The sequence below is a fragment of the Sorex fumeus genome, unplaced genomic scaffold (assembly GCF_029834395.1).
Source record: "Sorex fumeus unplaced genomic scaffold, SorFum_2.1 ptg000122l, whole genome shotgun sequence".
Lineage (NCBI taxonomy): Eukaryota > Metazoa > Chordata > Mammalia > Eulipotyphla > Soricidae > Sorex > Sorex fumeus.
The window spans coordinates 39,933,217-39,957,464 of NW_026606179.1; the positions used below are offsets into that span (position 1 = coordinate 39,933,217).

Sequence of the window (24,248 nt, forward strand, 5' to 3'; positions counted from 1 at the left end):
TCGCTAAGGAAACTTTTTTGTAGCATTTTCAGCAGTTTTTCATAACAAACAATACTGTCAATACAAAACGTATTATTTTGGTTCTGCTTTGGGACAGGGGTTGGGGTTTCTGATGGAAATCCAAAATATGGTGGTGGGAAGGTGTAATGGTGGGATTGGTATTTGAATATCAAATGTAATCAAATATTGTGAACTACTTTATAAATTTTTTTTGGGTCACACCCGGCAATGCACAGGCGATGCACACTCCTGGGATGCTGGGAATTGAACCCGGGTCAGCCGCATGCAAGGCAAATGCCCTACCCACTGTGCTATCACTCCAACCCCACTTTATAAAATTTTCAAAAATTAAAATAAAATAAAAGTCTTCACACATGAGGCTGGAGCAACATGCGGGAGGGCATTGGCCTTGCACGTGGCCGACCTGGGTTCAATTCCCCGTTTCCCATATGGTTCTCCGAGCACCACAAAAGTAATTCCTGAGTACAGAGCCAGGAGTATGCCCTGTGCATCACCAGATGTGGCCCCCAAACAGAACAACAACAACAAGAAACTAAAGTCAAGGCACAGCCACCTGTAACCGTCACTAAATCTTGACTGTTCAGCGGAGCCTGGAGGAAACAAAGGACTTGCACTGCTGAGAGGAAAGAAGGCTTCTTCCCTGGAAGGAGAGGGATGAAAATCCCTTCCTTAGCCGCAGGTGAGTCCTGCTCCCTTGAGCCCTACCCCAGAAGGCCCATCACAGTACTTCCTCATAGGACGCAGTTTTATCACAAAACCTGCTAAGTCAGTTGGAGCAGAATCTCCCACCCTCAATATCTGATCCAGCCGGAATCCCCACTGCCCCCCAGGTGATATCTGATCTCACACACACACACACACACACACACACACACACACACCCTTCTCAGACTGGCCTCCTCTTGGCAATTTTCCATCCCCAGTGGCCACTCCCCCCTCCCCCACACTTGCCTCGTGGCTATAAATCCCTACTTGTTCTGGCTGTATTTTGGATTGAGCCCAATCCTATACTAGAATCCCTCTTCCCCTATAGCATTTTTTTTAAAGGGAGGGGGGTGGGGTGGGAAGAAGGGTGGGGAGGGCCAAGGTTCATTTACCAGAAGTTGGCTCCTGTATTTTTATTTATTTGGGTGTTTTTTGGGTGTTTTTTTTTCCACACCTAGAGGTGCTCTGCACGCAAGAATTTGTCCTGGCAGTGCTTGGGGGACCATAAGGGATGCCAAGGATGCAACCTGGGTCGGCCTGTGCAAGGCGAACGCCTTATCCCTTGTACCAGCCTCTGACGCCCCCTACCCACCCGCTCCCCCCTCCACAGCAATTTTTAAAAGAGGAAATCTGTCATTGTTACCACTTTGACTTTTATCTGTTCTCTTTAACAGCGCGTTTCCCCTCCCCCCTTCACCTGTGGGTTCAAACAGGTATTTTCTAATAAACTCTCCCAGATCCCTGCGGATTTCCGGAGGTGAGGCGGGTGGGCGCGCAGGTAAGGAAAGCTGCGATTTCCGGGACCGGGAGGGGAGCAGGCGGGGACGGTCCCCGCCCTCCCGCGCCCTCCGCCTGCCCTCACCTCCGGACCCTGCCGCCCCTGCCCTGGCCGGGACTGCCCCGATCTGCAATCGCAGCCTCATGGACCTTGCACTAGCCCCCACCTCCAGGGCCGCGAGCTCAGGCCTTCCGCATCCACCCACCCCACCCCACCTGCGGGTCCCAAGCGAGCAGAGTAAGATCGAGCAGACTCAGCCACAACGTGGCGTGTCACTGGCAGCACGCACTGGCCACTGCATGGTCCCCTCCTGTGCTCTAGGACCGGAGAGGAAACAGACTGAAGTTCTCGCCCCAGCCCGTGATCCCTGTCCTGGAGAAGGACGTGGAAACTGAGAAAGCCCCAGGGAAGTGGCCGGAATATGCTCTGTCCACCGCGGCCCTCATGTGGCACCTGGGGCAGGTGGCCAGGTCAGCTAAAGACACCCTTGCCTCGGACCAACACGTGCCTAGGGCTTTGCCGAAAGCAGCACCCCTTGGGTGCCTCCTCCCCTGGCCCTCCTTCCAGCCCTTCTCCCACCCTGCATCCCCCCAGGTGGAAGAAAGGGGCCTCTCCAGTCTTCTTCTTCTTTTTTCTTTTTTATTTTTTTCTTTTTGCTTTTTGGGTCACACCCAGCGATGCTCAGGGGTTCTTCCTGGCTCTGCACTCAGGAATCACTCCTGGCAGTGCTCAGGGGACCCTGTGGGATGCCGGGGATCGAACCCAGGTTGGCCGCGTGCACCCGCTGTACTGTCGCTCAAGCCCCTCCAGACAGTCTTGTCATCGCCCCCTTCGGAGGCGGGGGGTAGCTTTGGAAGTCCATCTCCCGGCCACCCCTCCCCTGCACCCCTAGCACCGATCGGGAGTGACTGGGAAAGTGGGCGGGCAGGGACGCCTCCCGCCGTCTGGGAACCGTCGCCCCAGAGCCACCCCCGTGGGGCCTGGCCGCCGGCACCTGCCGCTGGGGGTCCCGCCCCCCCGGCCCCGGCGCGGGCGGCGCGCAGAGAAGGCGCGGGCCCTTTAAGAGCGCGACGGCCGCGGCGCGCGGGGAGGAGGGCCGGGAGCGCCCCGAGCTGCGCCGAAGTCGCCGGGGACGTCGGGCGCCGGCTCCCCGGCTCCCTCGCTTGCTCGCTCGCTCGCTCGCTCCCGCCGGCCGCCGGCTGCGCCTCCTCCCGGGACCTCGCGGGGCAGCCGGGCCCGGTGGGGCGCGGGAAGCGCGGAGCGCCCGGGCGGGCGGGAGGGCGCGCGCCCTGCCCCGGGCATGGGCAGAGGGAGCCGGGCGCGCGGGGGGCGCCGCGGGACCGGGCGGCCGGAGCGCTGAGCCAGACAAAGGCGCGGGACTTGCGCCCACTCTCGGCCGCCGGGCCCCGGGCGCGGGGCTGCGGGACGCCCCCGGCGGTGGGCGCGGGCCGGCCAGCTCGGTGCGCGGGGGACCTGCCGTGCGCCCCGCGTCCCCGTCGGCCGTGGGAATTTGCCGGGACGTGGCGGCGGTGGTGTGGGGGGGCGGGGGGACGCCTCGGCGGACCCCGGGACCGGGCGGGCAGGCGGGCAGCGTCGCAAGTTTCGGCGGCGCGTGCGGAGCCCGGGCGAGCCGGCCGGCCCCGCGCTCTTGCCGCGCGCCCGGCCGGACCCCCCGCGCCCCGAGCATGGGCGGCGGCGACGCGGGCGCGCCCGGACGGTCGGGCCGGCCGAGAAGCCCCCTAGGCGGCCGGGAGGAGGAGGAGGAGGAGGCGGCGGCGGCGAAGGCGCGGCCCCGGCGGCTGCCGCTGCTCCTGCTGCTGCTGCTGCTGGGCTGCCTGGGCCGCGGCGCCGCGGCGGAGGACGCGCAAGTCAACGCCGAGGTAAGGACCCCCGCCCCCCCCCCCACGCCTAGCCCCCTCGGCCCCGGGGCCGGGGTCTTGCGGGGGGTTGGGGGGGGCGGAGGTAGCCACGCCCGCCGGCTGGAGCTCGGAGATGGAGGGCGCCCACTCGAGCCCCCCTCCCCCCCGGGGGCGGGGAGGAAAGGGGACCTGGCCGGCTGTCCCCTCTCCAGCTCGCCCGCCGCGGGGTGCCTCTCTCCAAGTCCCCGAGGACGCTTGGCTCGCGCCCGCTCCGCACCCCGCCGCCCGGCTCCGTGCACCGATGATGCCTCTGCGCCCCCACTCCCGGACCTTGCCTCCCCCTTCCTTCCTGTGTGGGCCCCCCTGGATTCCTCGAGAGCCCTGCGGGCGCGACGGGATGAGCTTGGCTAGCGGGCCGGGGGCCGCTCCGGGCGGGGGTGGGGAGACCCCGGGTGAAGCCGCTGTCGCCTGGGGAGTCGCTGATCCGAGTGGCACAGCCGCGCGCGCGGTGAGGCGGAATGGGTGGTGGGAAATGGGGAGTGCGAATCCGCGGGGCAACAGACCGTGGGGTGCTTGGGCGACTTTTTCTGGACTCTCGCGCAGGTCAGAGGGAGACGCTCTCTCTCCCGGAGCTGCCTCCCCGCTGACCCCCCAGCGCTGCGCGCGGGGTGGGGCGCGCGCGCTCCGTGCATCTTCTGCCCGGAGCCCGCCTGACGTCCCCGCGGGCCCTTCTCGGGATCGGTCCCGGGGGTGACAAAGCACGGCCTTCTGGTGCAGGGCCGGGTCCAGCAAGAGCCCCAGGCTCCGTGGGGTGCCTCAGCACCGCCCTCCCGAGCAGCAGTGAGCGCACCAGCTCCGGCTGCCCCGCAGCAAAATGGGGAGTCGTTCTTTCCCGACTCGGCGCGACCTCGCCTCCAGTCCAAGAGACTGGACAGCGAGCATGGGGACTTGAGATGCAGCCGGCTGGAGCCTGGGTGTCCTTGGGGCGGCTGGAGCCTCCCTGCGGGGCCCAGTGCCTTGTTTCTATTTGCAGCCGGTGGGTGCTCCCTCCCAGTCCCAGTCGCTTCCCCACCTCCCCGGGCAGCCTGGGAGATTTTTCTTATGGAAGCCTGCCCTTCCCCGCCCTACTTTAATAAAAGCCGGGGACGAAGGGCAGGGAATTCCTCCAGGCTCGAGTTACACCTCCCGTCAGTCTCCCACCTGCTCACCGTCCTCCCTCCTCCCCTCCCTCCCAGGCCAGCCTGGCGAGTAACTGCCGAGCACTGGCCCCTGGCAGCCTGGCAGGAGACAGAGGCGGAGCCCAGCAGCCAGCCATCCCCATTCACACAGAAGCTCAGGCGGGGGACTGGTGGCCTGCCAGCCCTGCAGGGAACAGAAGAGTGCCTGTGGGTACACCTGCCACTCGGGAGCAGAGTCCAGGGAAGCACCGCAAGTCCCAGGCCCTCCCGGAGTTTGAGTCTCTGGAGATCGGAAGCTGCTAGGGATGTAGCCAGCGCGGCTGACCGTGCCCTGTGCATTGGCCTCCAAGATGGCCAGGCTTTGGGCGCTGCAGCTGAGCTGCAAGGGGCTTCCTGCTCTTCTTTGCTTCGGTCTGCTGCCGCCCATTCCCCCGCCAGCCCCAGAGGGGGCCCACAGACTACACAGCACCCAAACGTCATGGTGGCACCAGTTTCTCTGACCGGCCCGCAGCCCATCTCTGGGTCCTGCCTGGGAACCCACAGGGCTTACAGGACCTTCGGATATTGGCGGCGGGGAGGTAGATGAAGTTGGATGGAGGGTCCGGGCAGAATGTTCTTCCCAGCTCCGGTCATCTCTGGGCTGGATCTGTTCTTTGGAGTCTGTCCCTTCTGACCCGATTGGGCGCAGAGGATTTTCCCAGCTCCAGACTTGGAGCCTCCTGCCCCCGAGCAGGGCTGAGTGGGCAGGCGGGACCCCAGACTGCAGTTGGTTCGGGCTGGAGGTGCCCCAGTACCTCGATGGGGGCGGAGTGGGCCAGCCCCTCCCCTCCCAGTGTTCTCTGCTCCCCTCTCCCCCCACACAAACACACATGCACATGCCCTGGGAGGGTTAGGGTTAGGGTTAGGGTGCTGCAGGTGTTCTGCCCCACCAGGCTCCCACCCAGCCTGACTTGGTGCTTCTCACCTAAGCACCCTCCTGCTCTCTGCCCTTCTCTCTCTCTGCCCCTCCCCCCGTCTCTCTGTCTCTCTGTCTCTCTGTCTGTCTGTCTCTCTCTCTCTCTTTTACTCTATTCTGCCCTCCCTCACTTTCTTCCTCTCTGTCTCTCCCTCTCTCCTGCTCTCTCCTCTCTCTGTCACACTACCTCTCGCTCTCAGTCTGTCCCTCCCTCTCTCACTCACTTGCTTTCACCCTCTCTTTTGCTCTCTCTTTGCTCTCTAACTAGCTCTCTCTCTCCCTCCCTCTCTTTCAATCTCGCTCTCCCTCTGACTGTCTCGCTCTGTCTCTGTCTCTGTCTCTGTCTCTCTCTCTCTCCCCTGCGGGCCACACCCAGCTGTGCTCAGGCCTTACTCCTGGCAGGGCTCAGGGACCATATGGGATGCCGGGATCAAAACTGGACTGCCCACACGCAAGGCAGGTGCCCTCCCAGCCTCACCCTTCTGACCTGCCCACCCTGCAGAAGTCAGTTTTTTTCAAGGAAGCCCCGTCCCTTCCAGCTGTCCTCGCCCCTCCCCCACTCACCCTCCCTGCAGGTGACTCACCTGCCCGCTGCCTCCACAAGTGTGGTAACTGCCACTGACACACAGACACACCAGATGGCCAAGATGTGCAGAAGGAGGGCAGAGGGAGCTAGAACTGGGGTGCTGCCCCTTGGGTCTGCTCGAAGTCACAGCCCCCTTTCCTGTGCTTCCCTGTCCGTCCCCCTGCCCCCAACAACCCCCTTTTTTTTTTGCTTTTTGGGTCACACCCAGCAATGCTCAGGGGCTACTCCTGGCTCATCCACTCAGGAATTACGCCTAGTGGTGCTCGTAGGACCATAGGGGATGCTGGGAATCGAACCCGGATCAGCCTCATGCAAAGCAAACACCCTACCTACTGTACTATCGCTCCAGCCATCACACCCTTTATGAGGCTATGATGAGTTCCCCCCCCACCCCCATCCTTTCAGGGTCCGGCGTAATGTGAGGACCAGTGAAAGCCCATAGAAGCTGCATCTTCTCTCTTCTCATCCTGGCACCGTTGTGTGTGTGTGTGTGTGTGTGTGTGTGTGTGTGTGTGTCCTTTGTTCCTTCTCTTCTCCATCTTCTAGTTCCAACCCCAGAGAAACGCAGACCATTGGGCATGGTGGGGGGCTGGTTGCTGTGATTTGAACCGCATGGGATGCCCCTGAGTGGAAGTCAGATGCCTCCTCATGGGAAACAGCAGAGGGACTGGGCACCAGCCCTGAGGCCTTTTGAAGACTGGGCACAGATCTGTTCACCCACTCCTAGGGTGGGGAGAGGCAAGATAGGGACACATCCAGGCCTCGCCAAAGACGACTGCCAGAATCCCCATGCCCATGGCCCCATACTCTGATGCCAGCTCGGGTTAGCAGAGCTGCCAGGCGTGGCCCTCCCTGCCAAGCACTCAGTTCTGGTCACCCCACCCTCCTTCGGCCTCATCTAGTAATTCCCTGCCATCAGCTGTTATCAGTTCAGCTGGGCCGGGAGCGGGGACTCAGGCCTGAATCCGGGTGTCCCCATGGGCTGCCCCTGGACTGGGAGTGAGCCTGGCTCCGGTTGTAGCCAGTGCAGTCCAGTGATGCCCACATACGCAGCACACCCCGATTCATACAGCAGAAGCTTACGTCCAGAGTAGTGATAATGAGGGGTGGGGGGTCAGGTTGGTAGCCAGAGCCTCTGGGGTGGGATTTGTGCCTGAGGACCTGTCTGGACATCTGCCCTTGCCCCGGATGAGGGCCCGTGAGAAGGTGGCAGAAGGTGACACCCAGGAAGAGGGCTCTTCCCAGCCCCCAGCACCCCAGTCTTGAACTCCCAGCTCCAGGGCCAGAGAGACAGTACAGTGGAGAGGGCATTTACCTCACCTGAAGCTGACCCAGTTCGATCCCCAGCATTCCATACTTAGGGTTCCTGAACCCCAGCCGGTGTAATCCCTCAGTGCAGAGACTAGAGTAACCCCTGAGCATCTCTGGGTGTGCCTCCCCACTCCAAAAAAGACTTGGAATTCCCAGCGCATAGAACTGTGAGGAGTCGTGGCAGGTCAGGGGAGCTGCTGGCTGTGGGGTGCTTGTTCCGGCAGTGCAGGGAGGAGGGGAGTTACCAAGCCCCATGGCCAGACATTTCTGGTGCTGCAGAAACACAAGTCAGAGGCCTCTGCTGGGTTCCCACTCCTTTCCCAGGCATCCTGAAAAGCACCCACCCCCAGATATGTGTGAGGCCCAGGTACTCGGGGCGCCTTGGCTGGAGGAGCCCTGGAAGGAAGGAGGCTGCCCCTGCAGACACTGTCCCGGGGGCTGGAGTCATAGTGCAGAGGCACTGCATTGCACGCCGCTGTCCCAGGTTTGATTCCTGGCACCCCATATGGTGCCCTGAGCCCCACCCAGAGTGATCCCCAAGTATCGCCCGCCGGGTGTGGCCCAGAGACTAAAGAGAAAGTGTTCGGGCAGCCTAGGCGCAGTAGCTGTCGGCGGCTGGTCTGCGGGCGGGTCTGTTGGTTCTGCAGCCGCAGGCAGGAATCTCAGAGGTGTGCCGGCTTGGCCAAGCGCCAGGACAAAGCCGAGCTCTCTTTCCACACCCCATTCCCCTCGTGGGGCTTTGGGAAGTGAGCGTGGCAGCCCAACCCCCACACTCGTCTTGATAGACCCGGGTCCCTGTGGGCAGCCACCCTGGAGACCAGGGTCTGGGTCGGCTCTTGGGCTGGCCCCTAGCCCTGGGTCCTCACTTCCTCTTTCCTGTCACCCTTGGGTGAGAGCCCAGATCTACACCCAGCATGTACAGGCAGGGCCCTTGGGACCCAGGAAGCATTTGGGAGACGGTGGCAGCACCCACTGACGGGTGAAAAGCAAGGGGCGGACACACATGGTTGGGCCTGTTTTTCTGGGCTTATAGAAGGGGAATACTCCTGGGGCCAGAGCAAGAGTCGGGGGGGGGGGGGCGCTTGCCACGCACACAGCTGACCCGGGTGTGATTCCCAGCATCCCATGGGGTTCCCCCGAGTGCCGCCAGGAATGATTCCTATGCAGGAGTAAGCCCTGAGCATAGCCAGGTGTGAGCCCCAGACATCAAAAAGATTCCAGCACCTCTTGGGGCAGCACTGGGGAAAGGCTGACCAGTGTGTCCAGGACTGAAACAAGGCGCCTGTCCGGGGCTGAGGAGGGGTGTCTGTGAGGGGGGCAGTGGGCTTCTCAACCTCCTCCACACGCTGTCTCTGGCCCCCACTTTTTACTTCAATGCTGCTTTTTTCTTCATTGGAGTGTTAGGACTTGGGGGCTACACCCAGCTCTGCTCCAGTCTTACTCTGGGCTCCAGGATCATTCCTGGTGGGGCTCAGGGGGTCACACGTGGTTTTGGAGAAGGACCCGGCCTTTCTATGAGCAAGGCAAGTGCCTTACCCGTGCTATGATCTCTTTAGCCCTGGACGCTGCCTGTGTACTTGATAGGCATAGGTATACGGTTGCTACCTCATTATACAGCAGGGGAAACTGAGACCGAGGTCGGAGAAGTGACCCCAGATCTCTGTAGCCAGTGGGGTGACGTCAGGGCAGAGCTGAGTCCAGATGACCGGTCTGGCTTGGAGCCCGGGTTGCCAGCCTCAGGCTTGGTGGAAACTGTCGGGCAGGGCCTTGCTGCCCTGCTGAGGCCATGTCATCTGAGGAGCCTGCTGGGCGGCCGGAGGGGGCGTGGGAGCCAGAGGGTCCTAGTCTCCAGCACCAGCCCAGCCCCCTGGAAAGCAGCACCCACAGGGGTTCCCATGGAGGCCCCTAGCCCTGACCGGCAGCCCACCTGAAGCTTCTAGGAAGCAGGGCGCCCCCCACTGCTGGGCCCTGCTGGCTTTTCCTCTAGGTTGGGGGTAGAACTGGGGGTGTCTCCTTCCTGCCCCTGGACTGGACAGCCCCCTATGCCAGCCACTTTCCCTGTCAGTCATCCAGAGCTCCATTCTCTGCTCACGGTTCTTTTGAGGTGGGAAGATCTGAGCCCCTCCCCCTCTAAGTGACTGTGTCCTCCTCATCCTGTCCAGCCCAGGTGATAGAAGCAGGAGGTGGGGCTGGGCCTCTCCCACCCTAGAACGTGGTCTGGACCCAGGCAGATGGTGCCAGGGGCAGATTTCTGCTCAGCCTAAGAACTTTCTAGCATCCTGTGCACAGGCTAGAGAGCTCCCTGAGTGGCAGTTGGGGGAACCCGTCTCTGCAGGGGTGCTGGCCTGGCGGCTGAGGTCCCTGGAGGTATCTCAAGGTAGCTGGACTTAAGGGCCTTTAGGTCACCCCTAGCTGGTTTGTGAGCTCCTGGGTGAGGTGCGCCTGGGGCCAGGGCCTGGCCAGGGTCCGCCTGCTCCACGCCCGCCCCGTGACCCTGGTCATGGCTGAGATTGAGGAGCCCACCCCCCCCCGCCCCAGGCTAATGCTGGCAGGGAGGAAAGTGCGGGCAGGCGGGCATGCTGCCCAGGTCTGGTGCCATCGCGGGGCCGGCTGGGGCCGCCCTGCCCTCCCGGGCAGCTGGGCCAGGACTGCAGAAGGCCTGGTGACAGCCCCAGAGCTGACAGACCCCAGACTGTCCTCATGGCAGCCCAGCGCGGGCAGCCCCTCCCCGGGGCTACTTAATGCTGGCTATTGATCGGAGCTGCCGGCCTTGGCCTGCACTCCCGCAGGGGGCGGGGAGGACCTGTCCCGCCGATGACATGGCCCTGCGCCCAGCCCAGCCGGCAGAGGTGGGGGTGCAGGGAGGGTCTGCTGCTACGGTCACGGCTCCCAAGCCTGGCCAGGCCTGTGTCTCCCAGAGGGTCCTAGTCTCCAGCACCGGGAGGAGCCGATCTCTCGAACTGCTGACCCTAGCACCTGGGTGGCCTGCTGTGTTGCTGCCCATCTGTGGGGGCTGCAGTGACTCTTGCTACGCTGGGAGCAGGGTCACTCTCAGGGGTGCTCAGGGATCCGGAAGTGGCAGGGATCAGAGCCTGCTGAGTGCATGCAGCCCTCTGACCATCTCCCTGGCCCCCACTGCCCCTCTCTGAACCCCACCATTCATCTGCGGGGAATGGCCTTAGAGACCTGCTTGGGGGACCCGTTTCCAGCCTCCGCTGCAGGTGGAGAAGGTTGGCAAACAGTGCTTTGGGATGCAGTGACTTGAATGGCTGAGCGGGCGGGCGGGCTGATCGGGCTGGCCCCTGACAGCCGCAGCTCTTGGCTGCTGCCTATGTGGGCTGCCGGGAAGGCCAGGCACCAGGAATCCCCCCTGACTCTGGGGGGCCCGTTCTCACCTCTCCCCTGAGGCATCTGTACTGAAGACAGGCTGGGTCTAAGCTCAGGAAAGAGGAGGAGAACCGGGGCGCAGCCTTCCTTCCCCGGCCTTCTGTGCCTCAGTTTCTCCACCTGCACAGCTTTGGGGGTCAGGCCAGGGTGCTTGTATGAGCCCTGCCCTGGGTCACCCTGGGCTGGAGGCTGAGGGGCCGTCCACCCCTTCCCCGTTTTGAGACTGGGAGGCGATCACGAAAATTGGGAATTGTTCCCTGCCCCCCTTTTGTTGTTGTTTTGGGGCCACACCCGTTGTTTTTGGGGGGTTTGCTCCAGGCAGGCTTGGGGCACCATATGGGGTGCCAGGGATCAGAGTCGGGTCAGCCATGAGCAAGGCAAGAGCCCTGCCCCTCCCCCCCCACTGTACTGTTGCTGCTCCCCCTGTTTGAGCCCTGGCAGCAGAGCACCCGAGCGGGTTGGGGTCCCTGGGGTGTGGGCGTCCCCACCCCCAGCACGAGAAGCACTGTCCCCGGTGCACCCCTGACCAGGCTCCCCACACGCCCCAACACAGCACTGCAGGGGGTGCGGGCCGGATGCCAGGACCAGCCTCCACTTGCCCCTGCCAACGGCAGGTTCCCTGGCACCACTGGCCCTTGGCACCCAGCCCCTGGCCTGCTTCTGCCGAGCTCGGGCTGCCGCCCGCCCTGAATGCCTGCTCAGCGGGGACTCTCCTGCCCCGCGGGGACCCTGAGGCTGGGGGTGTTCAGGGCAGCTGACACACAGCCGGCCATTTCCCTAGTCTTCTAAGAAGGGTCCCCAGCCACCGGGGGAGCTGCCCGCCAGCCTCTGTGCTGCCCCCTCGGGGGCCTCCCTCCCCGGGTAGATAGGCCCAGCGCCCCTCCCCCACTGCCCCAGCCCCCCTCAGCTGCCTCCTGTCACTGGCAGACACTAATCAGCCCCTTGGTGGCCCGTGATTGCGCTCGCTCGCGCGGAGATATTTTTACCCTCCGAGCAGGGTGGCGGCGAGGTGCCCTTGTCGCGGCAGCACCCCCTGCCTCGCCTGCGCCCTCAGACCTCCCCGCTCCCTGGACGCCCGTTCCCCGCCCCCAGGCACCCAGAACCGCCACCTCGGGAGGGGTTTTCCGCATGCAGGCCCCAAGCTGGGCCCCCCTTGGTGAGGTGGCCATAGGGGCACCGGGGAGCTCCTGTCCCCTCTTGAGGGGGCCTTCTGCGCCCTAGAGGCAGGGCACTTGGGCCCTGGGCGAGCTTGTGCCCTTCCACCCAAAATGCATTGCGTGGGGGCCACCACAAGGGCCACTCCCTTCCCTCAGAAGCCCCTGTGAGACCCCCTTATGCTGACTATGGGCGAGGCCCAGGGAGGCCTCGCCTCCCTCCCTCCTTACTCTCCCTCCCCCCTTCTCCCTCCCTCTTCCTTCCCTCCCTCCTTCCTTCACTCCCTTCCCCCTTCCTTCCTTCCTTCCTTCCTTCCTCCCTCCCTCCCTCCATCCATCCATCCTTCCTTTCTTTCCCTCCTTCCCTCCTCCCTCCCTCCTTTCCTCCCTCCCTCCTTCCTTCCCTCTCTGCCTCCTTCCCTTCTTTCCTTCCCTCCCTCCCTCCTACCCTCCCTTCCTCCCTCCCTCCCTTCCTTCCTTCCTTCCTTCCTCCCTCCCTCCCTCCCTCCCTCCCTCCCTCCCTCTCTTCCTCCCTTCCTCTCTTCTTCCCTTCCTTGGATGTCACTCTAGTGGCAGGCAGGTGTGGGTATGGCCAGTGACACATGTTTGCTCACTGTTAGCCAGCCTTGCTCCGTCTAAGACCCCCAAAGAACTTCACAGCGCCTGGCTTTGGGGGCCTGTGGAGCCAAGGTGGGCCAGGAAGGTGCTGGGGACATGGTCCCATGAGGACACGCCCCCAGCAGCCCCCTGCAGTGGACTTCATGCTCTCCCAGCCCGGGGGCTTCAGTTGTCTGGAACCTTTAGGGTTCCCAGTAGTTTGTCCCATGAGGGGCTAGTGGGAATAATTAGGGCCACAGCTTCCGGGAGAAGCACACGGGGAAAGCTCTCGGTAGAGTGCGTCGATGGCCTCTGAGGGGAATGAGGAGAGGGAAAGATCTGAGCTTTTCCACATCGATATTCCTCGAACACCTCCCTGGGTGATGCAGAGACCTGGAACAAGCGAGGTTCTGAGCCACCCAGGCACTGCAGGAAGCAGGGAGGTCTCCTGGCAGTAGGAGCAGCGAGTGCAAAGGCCCTGTGGCCCCCAGGGAGAGCCTGCCTGGATGGTTGAGTGAGAGCTGAGCGGAATCAGGCCCAGGTGGTGAGGGCCTGGTCACTCCCACAGGGCTTGGCTTTTCCTCTGAAATAAGAAGCTTCCGGAGCATTTAAAGCATTGGGCAGATCCCATGGAGGGGACCTTTGGTCCAGGTTTTCGAGAACAGCTCTCAGAGGCGGAGGCAGGGAGAGCAAGGAGCAGGGTCCGGCTGGAGGTAGCGGGTGTGTGTGTGTTGGGCGCGGGGGGCTGACCCACTGAGCGGTCATGGCCTTGTCTCTGCAGAACTGGCTGCGCCTCTACGGTTACTTGCCCCAGCCCAGTCGCCACATGTCCACCCTGCGCTCCGCCCAGATCCTGGCCTCCGCCCTGGCTGAGATGCAGCGCTTCTATGGCATCCCCGTCACAGGTGTCCTGGACAAAGAGACCAAGGCGTGAGTCCCTGTAGCAGGACGGCTCTTCCCCGCCTCTGCCAGGCACTATCTGGGCACGCGGAGTTACAGGAGAGAGATCTGGTCCTCGGGGTCCTTCCAACAGGTCGGGAGGGGCCCCGTGTGGATCTTGGCTTGGAACTGCCGAGTGACGTCTGGCACAGGCGGGGAACTGGTGCCATGTCGTGTGTCCGGGGCCACAGCCCAGCCTGGCCTTGCTCTGAGTCAGGGACGCCCCCTCCCTGCTGAGCAGAACTACTCACGGACAGGCTTCCAGAATGCCCCTCCTGGGTGACATGGGGCACCCCATCCTCCAGCTCATTGGTTCTCCTGATGAGCCCCCAGGAGTCTCCCGCTTCTGCACCAGGGCCTGTTGGAGGGGCTGGCCGAAGGGGGGCACCCTTGGGAAAGGCAGAGCTGTGGAAGGCAGGCTGGGGGCTTACTCCCCACCTCTGGCCCAGGTGGATGAAGCGGCCTCGCTGTGGGGTGCCAGACCAGTTTGGGGTGCGTGTGAAGGCTAATTTGCGGCGGCGGCGGAAGCGCTACGCCCTCACCGGGAGGAAGTGGAACAGCCATCACCTGACCTTCAGGTAGGGACCCCTCGGGAGGCTTCCTCTCCCAGTAGTACACCCTGGGGTACTGGTCAGTGCCATAGGGTCTTGCTCCCACGCTGATCACTGTGAAGCTGCTTCCACCCGGGAGTCCTCCCCCCTGACCCCAGCGGCAGAAGCAGCTCCACCCAGAAGGACTCCTGGGGCCCACGCTGGGCATGGGGGCAAGCCAGGCAACACCAGGTGCGGGAATCCTGGCATCTGTCAGGGGGGCAGGCAGCCAGGCACCCACATGAGCCCCAGTCCTGGCACCTTCTTCCTTTCCACGAGTCCCCTGGATCCCAGTCCCCAGGGGGCTCTGTTCCAGCCCAGCCACCCAGAACCTGGGGACTGGAGGAGGAGCAGCTGAGCCGACAGCTTGGACCCCAGCTCCCCTCTGGGGTCCAAGCCCCTGGCCGTGGAGGTCTGGTCAGCTCCCTGATGCTTAACCAGGTTTATGGGGTGATCGTGGGCCTCTTCTCACTTGGCGGTGCACGCCCAACCCGAGTTCACTGATTCAGTCCTCCTGGGGACCCCAGGGCGGAAGCAGTGGTCACCTGGAACTAAGACTAGCAAGGCCGAGTCCCCTGCCCAAGGTCACGGCGATAAGGTTAGAGCCCAGCCTGGAATCGGCCCAGCGCCCAGCAGCGCTCGGCCGGCATTTCCCCCCCAACCCTCAGCCCTTCGCCCGCCTCCCACCTTCTAGGACCTTTTCTTGGCCGTCTGTCATCTGTACTTTTTTTTTTTTTAACTTAATGGCTTTCTTAATTAAATAAGCTTGTTGGGCACAGTGCAGTCTTATTTCATGATACCCCGACGAGCCCCCAGGCCTGGCATGGCAGTTCCCTTGGGCAGGGAGCTGGTCAGTCTTGTCCCTGGGCTCTGTCAGGCCATGTGTGAGTCCCGGCCACCTGCCTAGAGCCCCAGGCTCACTGGCCCGTGTTGCTGCGCCCTCCCCCACAGCATCCAGAACTACACGGAGAAGCTGGGCTGGTACCACTCCCTGGAGGCAGTGCGCAGGGCCTTCCGGGTGTGGGAGCAGGCCACGCCGCTGGTCTTCCAGGAGGTGCCCTACGAGGACATCCGGCTGCGGCGGCAGAAGGAGGCTGACATCATGGTGCTCTTCGCCTCTGGCTTCCACGGGGACAGCTCCCCCTTCGATGGCATGGGGGGCTTCCTGGCCCACGCCTATTTCCCCGGCCCGGGCCTGGGTGGGGACACCCATTTCGACGCTGATGAGCCCTGGACCTTCTCCAGCACAGACCTGCATGGTGAGGACAGCTCGCTGGGACAGTGGGGCCAGGAGGGCCCCCTGATAGCCAAGCCCGACACTTGAGCTGTCAGTCATCCCTGTCCACAGGCTGGTAGGGAAGGGCTGGGATCAGTGGGGATCATTGTCCCCATTTCTCAGATGGGAAGTTAGAGGCACAACAAACAGCCTGTTTTTTTTTTTTATTTTGTTGGGTTTTTTTGGTTCCCCCCCACCCCACCCCCACACACAGAGCACATGGGAACACTGGAATCAGGTCTTACTCCTGGCTCTTGCTCAAGGATCACTCCAGGTGGTGCTTGGGGGACCATATGCAGTGCCAGGAATTATGCTGGGGTCCTGTACAGGCAAAGCAAGTGCCTTACCCACTATACTATTTTTCTGAACCCTTTGCCCCCCTCTTTTTTTTTTCTTTTGCTTTTTGGGTCACAACTGGTGGTGCACAGAGGTTATTCCTGGCTCATGCACTCAGGAATTACTCCTGGTGGTGCTCGGGGGATCATATGGGATGCCGGGAATCAAACCCAGGTCGACAGCATGCAAGGCAAACACTATGTTATTGCTCCAGCCCCCCCTTTTTTTAAAATGTAGGAGTACTGCTATTTACTCAACTATTGTTTAGGCTGATTGAATTGGGAATGAACTCCACCTTACTTTATTATTTTTTTTATTTTTTATGATTTTATTTATGGAATCACCATGAGAGCAGTTACAAAGCTTTCGGGTTTAAGTCTCGGTCATCCAGTGATACACTCATACCTTCACCAGTGCCCATTCTCCACCCCCAACAACCCCAGTCTACCCCCATTCCACACCCTCCCCCTACCTGTGGGGCAGATGATTTCCATATTACTCTCTCTCTCTACTTTGATCACATTCAATATTTTGACACCAGACCCACCATTATTATTTGGGATTTTACCCCAACACTCAGATCTCCTGAAAAGCAAGAGTAGACAATTTGTTTTTTTTTATTCCTGGTTAAGAATGACCTATGATGGCGTGTGGCTGCAGTAGTGGCTGCGCAATTTTGAAATTCCGAAACTTTAACACTTAAATCTGGAGGGATTTCTGCCAAAACCTGCTGGGTTCTGAGGTTTATTCCTGAGTCTCTGGGATCATGGCCGTTAAGCAGCTTGACGAAAGGCCATTCATGGGCGGCAACTCGGGGTCTCATTGGGACGGGAAGGAAAGGGCCGGCTCCACCCCCATCCCATGAGGGCCCAAACCTGACTGTCCAGTGACCTCTGAAGGATGGCGGCCACCAAGCCGCCTAGAGGGAGCAGGTGGAGGGACAGCACCCTTTCCCCGCTGGGGTGGCCCGGTGACAGTAACCTACTGCGGGGTCCGGACACATTTCTGCCAAAAGCCACTGGGTTCCGAGATTTGTTTCTGAGTCTCTGGGATCATGGCCATTAAGCAGCTTGATCAGGAGCCAGAGAGGCCATTCATGGGCAACGACTTGGGGTCTTGTTGGGGTGGGGAGAAAAGGTCTGGCTCCACCCCTATCCCGTGAGGCCCCACATGTCTTGTCACTGAGGGCCCAAACCTGACCAATGGCCTCTGGAGGATGGCAGCCACCGAGCTGCCTAGGGGGAGCAGGCGGAGGGACAGCACCCTTACCCCCCTGGAGTTCCAACCCCTCTTTTTTTAAAAAAAAAAAAAAAAAAACTTTGTGCCACACCATTGGTGCTGGGAGAAATACCTGCCTGTGCCCGGGGTTGTAGCCAGTGGTGCTCAGGGCACTGTGCTGTGCTGGTGATGGAACCCAGACCTCCCCCATGGCACACTCACTCTTCTGGGAGTGAGGCAGCAGCCAGGAGAAGCCTGAGCTGACCGCGCCACCACCTCCCCAGGGAACAGCCTCTTCCTGGTGGCTGTGCACGAGCTGGGCCATGCACTGGGGCTGGAGCACTCTAGCAACCCCAGTGCCATCATGGCACCCTTCTACCAGTGGATGGACACCGACAGCTTCCAGCTGCCTGAGGACGACCTGCGGGGCATCCAGCAGCTCTACGGTGAGGGGCGCAGGGAGGTCGGGCGCCACAGTGGGGCCCAGAGGGCCAGGGTCATCTCCCCTAGCATAACTGACCACCCCCCACTCACCTGTAGAGACATTCTCTCATTGGCCCCCACTTCCACCTCGGCCGCCCTGATAGGCTCCTTAGACCTGGGGTTCCTGAGACCCAGACCCCGTTCCTCTCAGTCTGCCGTGTTGCAGAGTGCTGCCGGCTTGTCACATCCTGGGGGTTTTAAAGCAGGTGGCAGCCGCTCCCTTGGTATCTCCCTCCCCAGGCCCCACCTGAGAAACCCTCTGGGTGAGGCCTCCTGAGGGCCGTTAGGTGGGTCAGGGCCTATTCTGGCTCTTTACGGAGGCTCCCACAGGAGGCCCAGGACCAGGTGAGTGGGTCCCCGCAGGGACCTCTGCCTGTGTCCACTGCTTCTTTGTGGCTGTTGAGAACAGCAGCCAGAAGAGGATGTCCCTGGGGCATGTGGAGGCAGGGGTGGCCTGGGCACAGCACCCCAGCCCCGGTGTGGGAAGTGGAGAAGGGGGTCCTGAGGGTGGTGGGTGTGGGCAAGGGTCCACTGTGGGAGGAGTTTTCACAGCTGGGTACCCTGCCCATCCAGACTGGGGTGCTGGGACAACCTGGCATTCTAGCTCGATTCTGGGGCTCTCCCTCATTACCCTCTCTTTACCCCTGCTCTGCAGGCACCCCAGATGGTCGACCACAGCCCACCCGGCCTCTCCCCACGGTGACACCCGGGCGGCCAGGACGACCAGACCATCGGCCTCCCAGGCCCCCGCAGTCGCGACCCCCCAAGCCAGGACCCCCAGCTCAACCTCGTGCCACTGACCGCCCCGACCAGTATGGTCCCAACATCTGTGATGGGAACTTCGACACAGTGGCGGTGCTTAGAGGGGAGATGTTTGTGTTCAAGGTCAGCCTGCCCTGCCTGTGGCCCCGCCCATCCCCCAGCCATTGGCTCCTCCCAGACCCTACTCCAGCCCCGCCTCCTCATCTCAGGCCCCGCCTCTGCCTTTGACCCCGCCCAGGACCCGCCTCCCTCACTGGCCCCACCCACACCCTCCCTTCCTGACACTGGCCCCGCCTCCAGTTTGTGGTCCCGCCCATTCCCCGCCTCCCTGGCACTGGCCCCGCCCCTGGCCACACCCCCACCTGCCCCCCATCCTAGCAGCTCCTGCCCAAGCAAGAGGAGCCAGTTCCTGGGCGAGGGTAGGACCCAGTTAACGTAGGGGTTAACTACGTCCCACAGTTAACGTAGGGGTCTCCCACTGCCAGCGTGCTCCCCCTGCTGCCGCCCCAGTTTTCTCAGCCACCCTCCTCCCTCAGTGACCTCCACAGCCTCCTGAGCTGAGCTGGGAAGAAGGGGAGCAGGGAGCTCCCAGGATTGGGCGGTGCAGTGAGCCTACTTTACTCCATCCCCAGGGCCGCTGGTTCTGGCGCGTCCGGCACAACCGGGTCCTGGACAACTACCCCATGCCCATCGGGCACTTCTGGCGTGGACTGCCCAGTGACATCAGTGCCGCCTATGAGCGCCAGGATGGGCGCTTCGTCTTCTTCAAAGGTAAGTCTTCTCCTGTTATCATATCTGACGTCGGACTCCGCTGGGCTCAGGAGGGGAGTCCAGATCAGGGCCTGACGTCCACTCGGGGCTCCTCTGAGGGATGGGGGTGAGGCCCCCAGCACAAGTGGGGGGGGTGGATAGACAAACCCTGAGCCTGCCTAAGTGAGGGCAAGCGTGCACTCTATTCTCGTCCTCCTCGCCTCCCCCACACCCACTCCTCTCTGCCCTGGTCAGGCAGGATTTCTAGGGTCTGTCTGCAGAGACAGCAGCCTCCTTGGGCGGCTCCTCAAGGCTGTGTCCTAGCCCCACCAACCTCAATGAAGTGAGGAGTGCTGGGCCATGTGCTGGGGTACCCTAGGTTGCAGCCCCTACACCCAGACACCCGCTCTCCCTCTGTCCAAGAACCGTGGGGTGAGGGTTTCACAAGTGAAGTGTGAGGAATGTGGGTCATTGGTTCTGGTACCTGGGAGAGCCGAGTGTGCCCGACATGGGGGTGAGTGAGGTTGCGTGTGGCTGTGAGTCTGTGGGTGTCAGTCAGTGGATTTCTGCCTGTGGGTTGGGGTGTGGAATGTTTATATATGGGGGTAATGGGTGTGTGTGGGATGTGTGTATCTGTATTTGTGGGTGTTTATGTGTGGACATGGGTGTGTTGTGTGTGTATATGGGTGGAATGTTTGTATATGGGTGTGTGTATGTGTGTATGGATATTAGTGTGGAAAGATGTGTGTGTCTACATTATAGGGGTGTTTATGTGTGTACATGGGTGTGTTTGTATATGGGTGTGTGTATAGGTATGCATGTATAAGTCTGTGTCTGTGTATGTATGTATGTGTCTGTGTGTATGTGGGTGGAATGTTTGTATATGGGTGTGTGTGTGTATGGGTGCATATTGGTGTGTAAGGGTTGTGTGGGTGTTTATGTGTGTACATATGTGTGTGTATTAGTGTGGAAGGGTGTGTGTATATTAAAGGTAAAGGTAAAGGCCCTCCCGTTGATCGTCGATTTGCTCGAGCGGGCCCAGTAACGTCTCCATTGGAGACTTTGTTGTTACTGTGTCTGGCATATCGAATACTCTCGGTAGCTTGCCGGGCTCTCCGAGAGGGGCGGAGGAATCGAACTCGGGTCGGCCATGTTGGCCGCATGTAAGGCGAACACCCTACCCGCTGTGCTATCGCTCCAGCCCAATGTATATTACATGGGTGTTTATGTGTGTACTGGTGTGTGTGTATGAGGGGTGTGTGTGTATGGGGGGTGTGTGTCTGTGTTGAGTGTGATGGTGCACTCTGCCCTCCTTCAGCGCCCCTCTGCCCCTTCCCACAGGTGATCGCTACTGGCTCTTCCGGGAAGCAAACCTGGAGCCGGGTTACCCGCAGCCTCTGACCAGCTACGGTCTGGGCATCCCCTACGACCGCATCGACACGGCCATCTGGTGGGAGCCCACGGGCCACACCTTCTTCTTCCAGCAGGACAGGTGAGTGCCACTCCCTGCGCCCGCACCCCTGCAGCTGTGGGGTGAAGTGCTCCAGCTCCCACTTCCCACAGGTACTGGCGCTTCAATGAGGAGACGCAGCGTGGGGACCCCGGCTACCCCAAGCCCATCAGCATCTGGCAGGGCGTCCCCGTCTCCCCCAAAGGGGCCTTCCTGAGCAACGACGCAGGTACCCAGCACCCCTGCCCTGGCTGTCCAGCACTTGCTACCCCTGGGAACTGATACTGTGAGGGCTTAGACAGAGGACATCGGTCAGATCTGAAGTCCCTGGCATCCTCCCCGAGCCCCTTGGAGCAGCCGGACATGAACATGAACCAGAGAGCTGGAGCCTGTGCCCAGATCCCACCCAGGACTGCCCGTGCCCATCACACTTGCTTGTGGCTCTCTCCTGCAGCTTGAGGGGTGGCAGGGTGCAGCCCCTCCTAGAGCAGCCAGGCTCTGTCAGTATCACCCAGCCATGGAGAAATCCCCTCCCCAGAACAGCGGGGGGACAGGTGAGTCCAGAACCGCCACTAGCGCCCTCCCGCGACAGCTATTCTGGGCCCTCCCTCCCCCCAACCCGTTCTGCTCAGCAGAGCCCAGGCGGTCCCCAGGCCTGAAGGGCTGACGGGCCATGGCGGGTGGCAGGAGGCTGGGTCCAGCTTAGCCTAGGTCTCCACTGCACTGTCAGGTGGGTGAGGCCGGTAGTGCCTCCAGCTGCTGCCCCTCCCTAGCCGAGGTTAGTGGTCAGCCCTGGGTGCTGGACCCACACCCGAGGTCCTCTGTGTCTTGGAGGGTGCAGAGCCAGGAAGCAGAAAATTCATCCAGGGCACAGGAGGTGTTGGAAAGTGGGTCTGCTCAGCGGAGTGGGGGATCCCCGTGCCCTGACCCCTCTCCGGCCTGCGTGTCCCCCCCTGCCTGCAGCCTACACCTACTTCTACAAGGGCACCAAGTACTGGAAGTTCGACAACGAGCGCCTGCGGATAGAGCCCGGCTACCCCAAGTCCATCCTGCGGGACTTAATGGGCTGCCAAGAGCACGGGGAGCCGGGATCCCGCTGGCCCGACGTGGCCCGGCCGCCCTTCAACCCCGACGTGGGTGCCGAGCCCGGGGCGGGCCGGGAGGAGGAGGAGGCAGAGGAGGAAGAGGAGGAGGAGGACAGCGCCCGGCCCCGGGGACCCGACGGCGGGGCCGGGGACGGCGGCAGCCGCGTGGTGGTGCAGATGGAGGAGGTGACGCGGACGGTGAACATGGTGCTGGTGCTGGTGCCGCCGCTGCTGCTGCTGCTGTGCGTGCTGGGTCTCACCTACGCACTCGTGCAGCTGCAGCGCAAGGGCGCCCCGCGCATGCTCCTCTACTGCAAGCGCTCGCTGCAGGAGTGGGTCTGAGCCCGGGCACGGTGCTAGGGGCGTCCGGGCCACGCCCGGGCGTGGTGCTGCAGAGAGGGGGTACCCCGGCGGCGGCTGCTGCTGCTGGGGCCCCGCTGCTCTGAGAATTGCCCAGTGCCGAGCAAGCACGTGGCTGGTGGGTAGAGCTTCAGCCGCCCCCTACCCCCGCCTCCGCCCCGCCGGCGTGCCCCCTTTTTTATTTATGCCCGGATTACTCTTCCTTGGTGGGCGCCTAGCTCACTAACTGCATTTGTTTCCCCCTCCCGCAGCAGCCTAGAGCAGGGAGGGGGCTCGGGCTTTGTAATTGGGGGGCTGGGGGGTCACAGCCCTGCCGGGGGCAAAGTGGGCCCCCCTTTCCCATGGGGTGGTTGGGGTTCCGCCCAGCCCACCCTCTGTGGCCGGAAGCTTCTGGTTGTGGGAACTGCTGGGCCCGAAGGGGGGGTCCGCAGCCCCCAGTCTCTGCCTTAGGAAGCAGTAGGGTCTTTCCTTCTGCCCCAAGCCAGCCCCAGTGGGAGGTGGCCGTGATGCCGAGTGTCCCCCGTGAGGTTGGCCTCCTTCCCGGCCCACCCCTGACCACACCAGTTCACTCAGCTGCTGCTGTCCCAGGGCCCACACTGCTCTGGGCTTGCCGAGGGGCCAGCATCCCCCAGCCCCCATGTCCCATCCCTGCCACCCGCCCCCCATCCCCGAGCCCACACTCCTTCCCTCTGGAGAAGGGGCCCTAGGCCTGCCTTACCAAGGACCAAAGGGGTCTGCCAAGGCCCCTCCCTGTCGGGGAGCCCTGGGCCACCCCCAGCTACTTCCCAGCCCCTTCCACCCACTCTTCTCTCCCTGTTGCCACACCTGCCCTCTCCCTGCCTCCCTTTTGCCCCCTGGTACCCATGCCACTGTCCTCAGGGGTCTCAGGAACCCCCCACCCCGGTGTGCCAGTGCCCCCGCCGCCCTCCAGGAAGAGGGACTGCTAAGTCCGGGGTTGCCTGCTTGCAGCCCCTGTGCTGGAAGATGGGGAGAGGCCAGCTGCCCAGTTCCATGCTGCCTGCTGTGTGCTGGTGACCCCAGAGACCGCTGGCCTGAGAGATGCTCCCCACCCCCCAGCCCAGAGAGAACGGGGGTGCGGCTGTGGCGGGAACAGGGAACAGTACTGTCCTTGGACCTAGTCCTGTCCCCGGAGCTCCCTTGCCCTCCGAGCCGGGGCACCCGGGTTCCCCACATAGGTCTCGCCTGTAAATAACCTGCGTTGATTAAACTGGTGGCTGGCGTGGCCTCCTTTGTCAGAGGCCTTGCGCTGTGGGGGCTGCGGCCTGGGGGGTGGGGGCCCCTTCCTTCCCCAGGGCCTGTGGACGGGACACCCTGGGCAGGCTGAGCTGGGAAGGGGGGGTGCGGTTCACTCAGGGGGAGAGAGGGCCAGGCGGGGAGCAGTCCAGGCCCCCGTCTTCCGGGGTTCCCCAGGGGAGAAGAGGCGGGGCAGAGCCTCCCGCCCTGTGCCTGCTTCTGCTCTAGCTTCCCTCTGCATACAGCCTGCCCACCCCGCCCCCCAATCCCTGCCCCCTCCTTTCTGAAGCAGGAAACCTGGACAGGCTCAGGGGCCTCTGCCCTGGTGTCGGGCAAGCCTGGGACCCCACATTCGTGCTCCAGGCTGAGTCTCGGGTCTGACTGGCTGTCAGGAGTGTGTTCAGCTGCGAGGGTCCCACCACCAGCTGGCCCCCAGCAGGTCAGGCCCCCCCGCAGGGCCACGGGCAGGGTCCTTCCACCCGCCCCTGCAGCTGTGCACCCCTTCCTAGCCCCCCTGGATCCCACCCTTTCCTCTCTTTGTGTTGAAAGCTGGCTGCGCAGAGTAGGAAACACAGGCCCTCGGGAAGCCCAAAGGCCTCTCAGGCAGTCGAGGAAACGGCCTGCGGGCGTCCCCCCCAGCAACACACAGGCCTTGGCAGCCCACATGGGGGCGGGGGCCAGGCAGGCGCCCTCTTGCCCACTTTCCTGTGTGGACTCCTGGCGCCCCACACCCCCGCCTTTCACCCTGAGCCCCCCACAGAAGTCGGTGTGAGGTGGGCAGCCACGTGCGGGTCCAGGAGGGAGCTGGCCAAGCGGAGGGCAGGCTTCAAGGAGCCGCCAACCCCCAAGTCTGGCCAGTCTCAGGGTGGCCCACCTCAGAGCTCAGCTGAGCCCGCCAAGGGGACCCAGATGAGTGAGAGGCGGGCGGAACACCCCTCACCCCACCTCCTGCGCACATCAAACAAGAACCCGCATATTTATTTCATTTTCTTTGTTTTGTGTGTGTGTGTGTGTGTATGGGGGAGGGGGTTACTGTGGGGGGGGCTGCTCTCTGCTCAGTGCTCTCTCTCTCAGGGGTCTCCTGTCAGTGCTCAGGGGACCATGTGGTGGCAGGGATGGAACCTGGGGTTCTCCCAGGTGTGCTGAGCGCTTCCCAACCCCACCCCGGGCCTGATTCGGGAAGTTGTTTTCTGTGCGATTCTGACCTCAGCTCA

General features: G+C 62.4%; 1 protein-coding gene across 1 annotated transcript; it reads left to right on the forward strand.

Annotated features, from left to right (window-relative positions):
• Positions 1-3,128: 3,128 nt before the first annotated feature.
• On the forward strand, positions 3,129-23,119 carry MMP15 (matrix metallopeptidase 15). The gene is made up of 10 exons (XM_056137134.1): positions 3,129-3,384; positions 13,313-13,461; positions 13,920-14,048; positions 15,012-15,319; positions 17,175-17,336; positions 18,029-18,258; positions 18,768-18,906; positions 20,227-20,377; positions 20,449-20,564; positions 21,299-23,119. The coding sequence occupies exons 1-10, from the start codon at positions 3,190-3,192 to the stop codon at positions 21,760-21,762; spliced, it is 2,043 nt and encodes a 680-aa protein (XP_055993109.1). The 5' UTR covers positions 3,129-3,189; the 3' UTR covers positions 21,763-23,119.
• Positions 23,120-24,248: the final 1,129 nt, after the last annotated feature.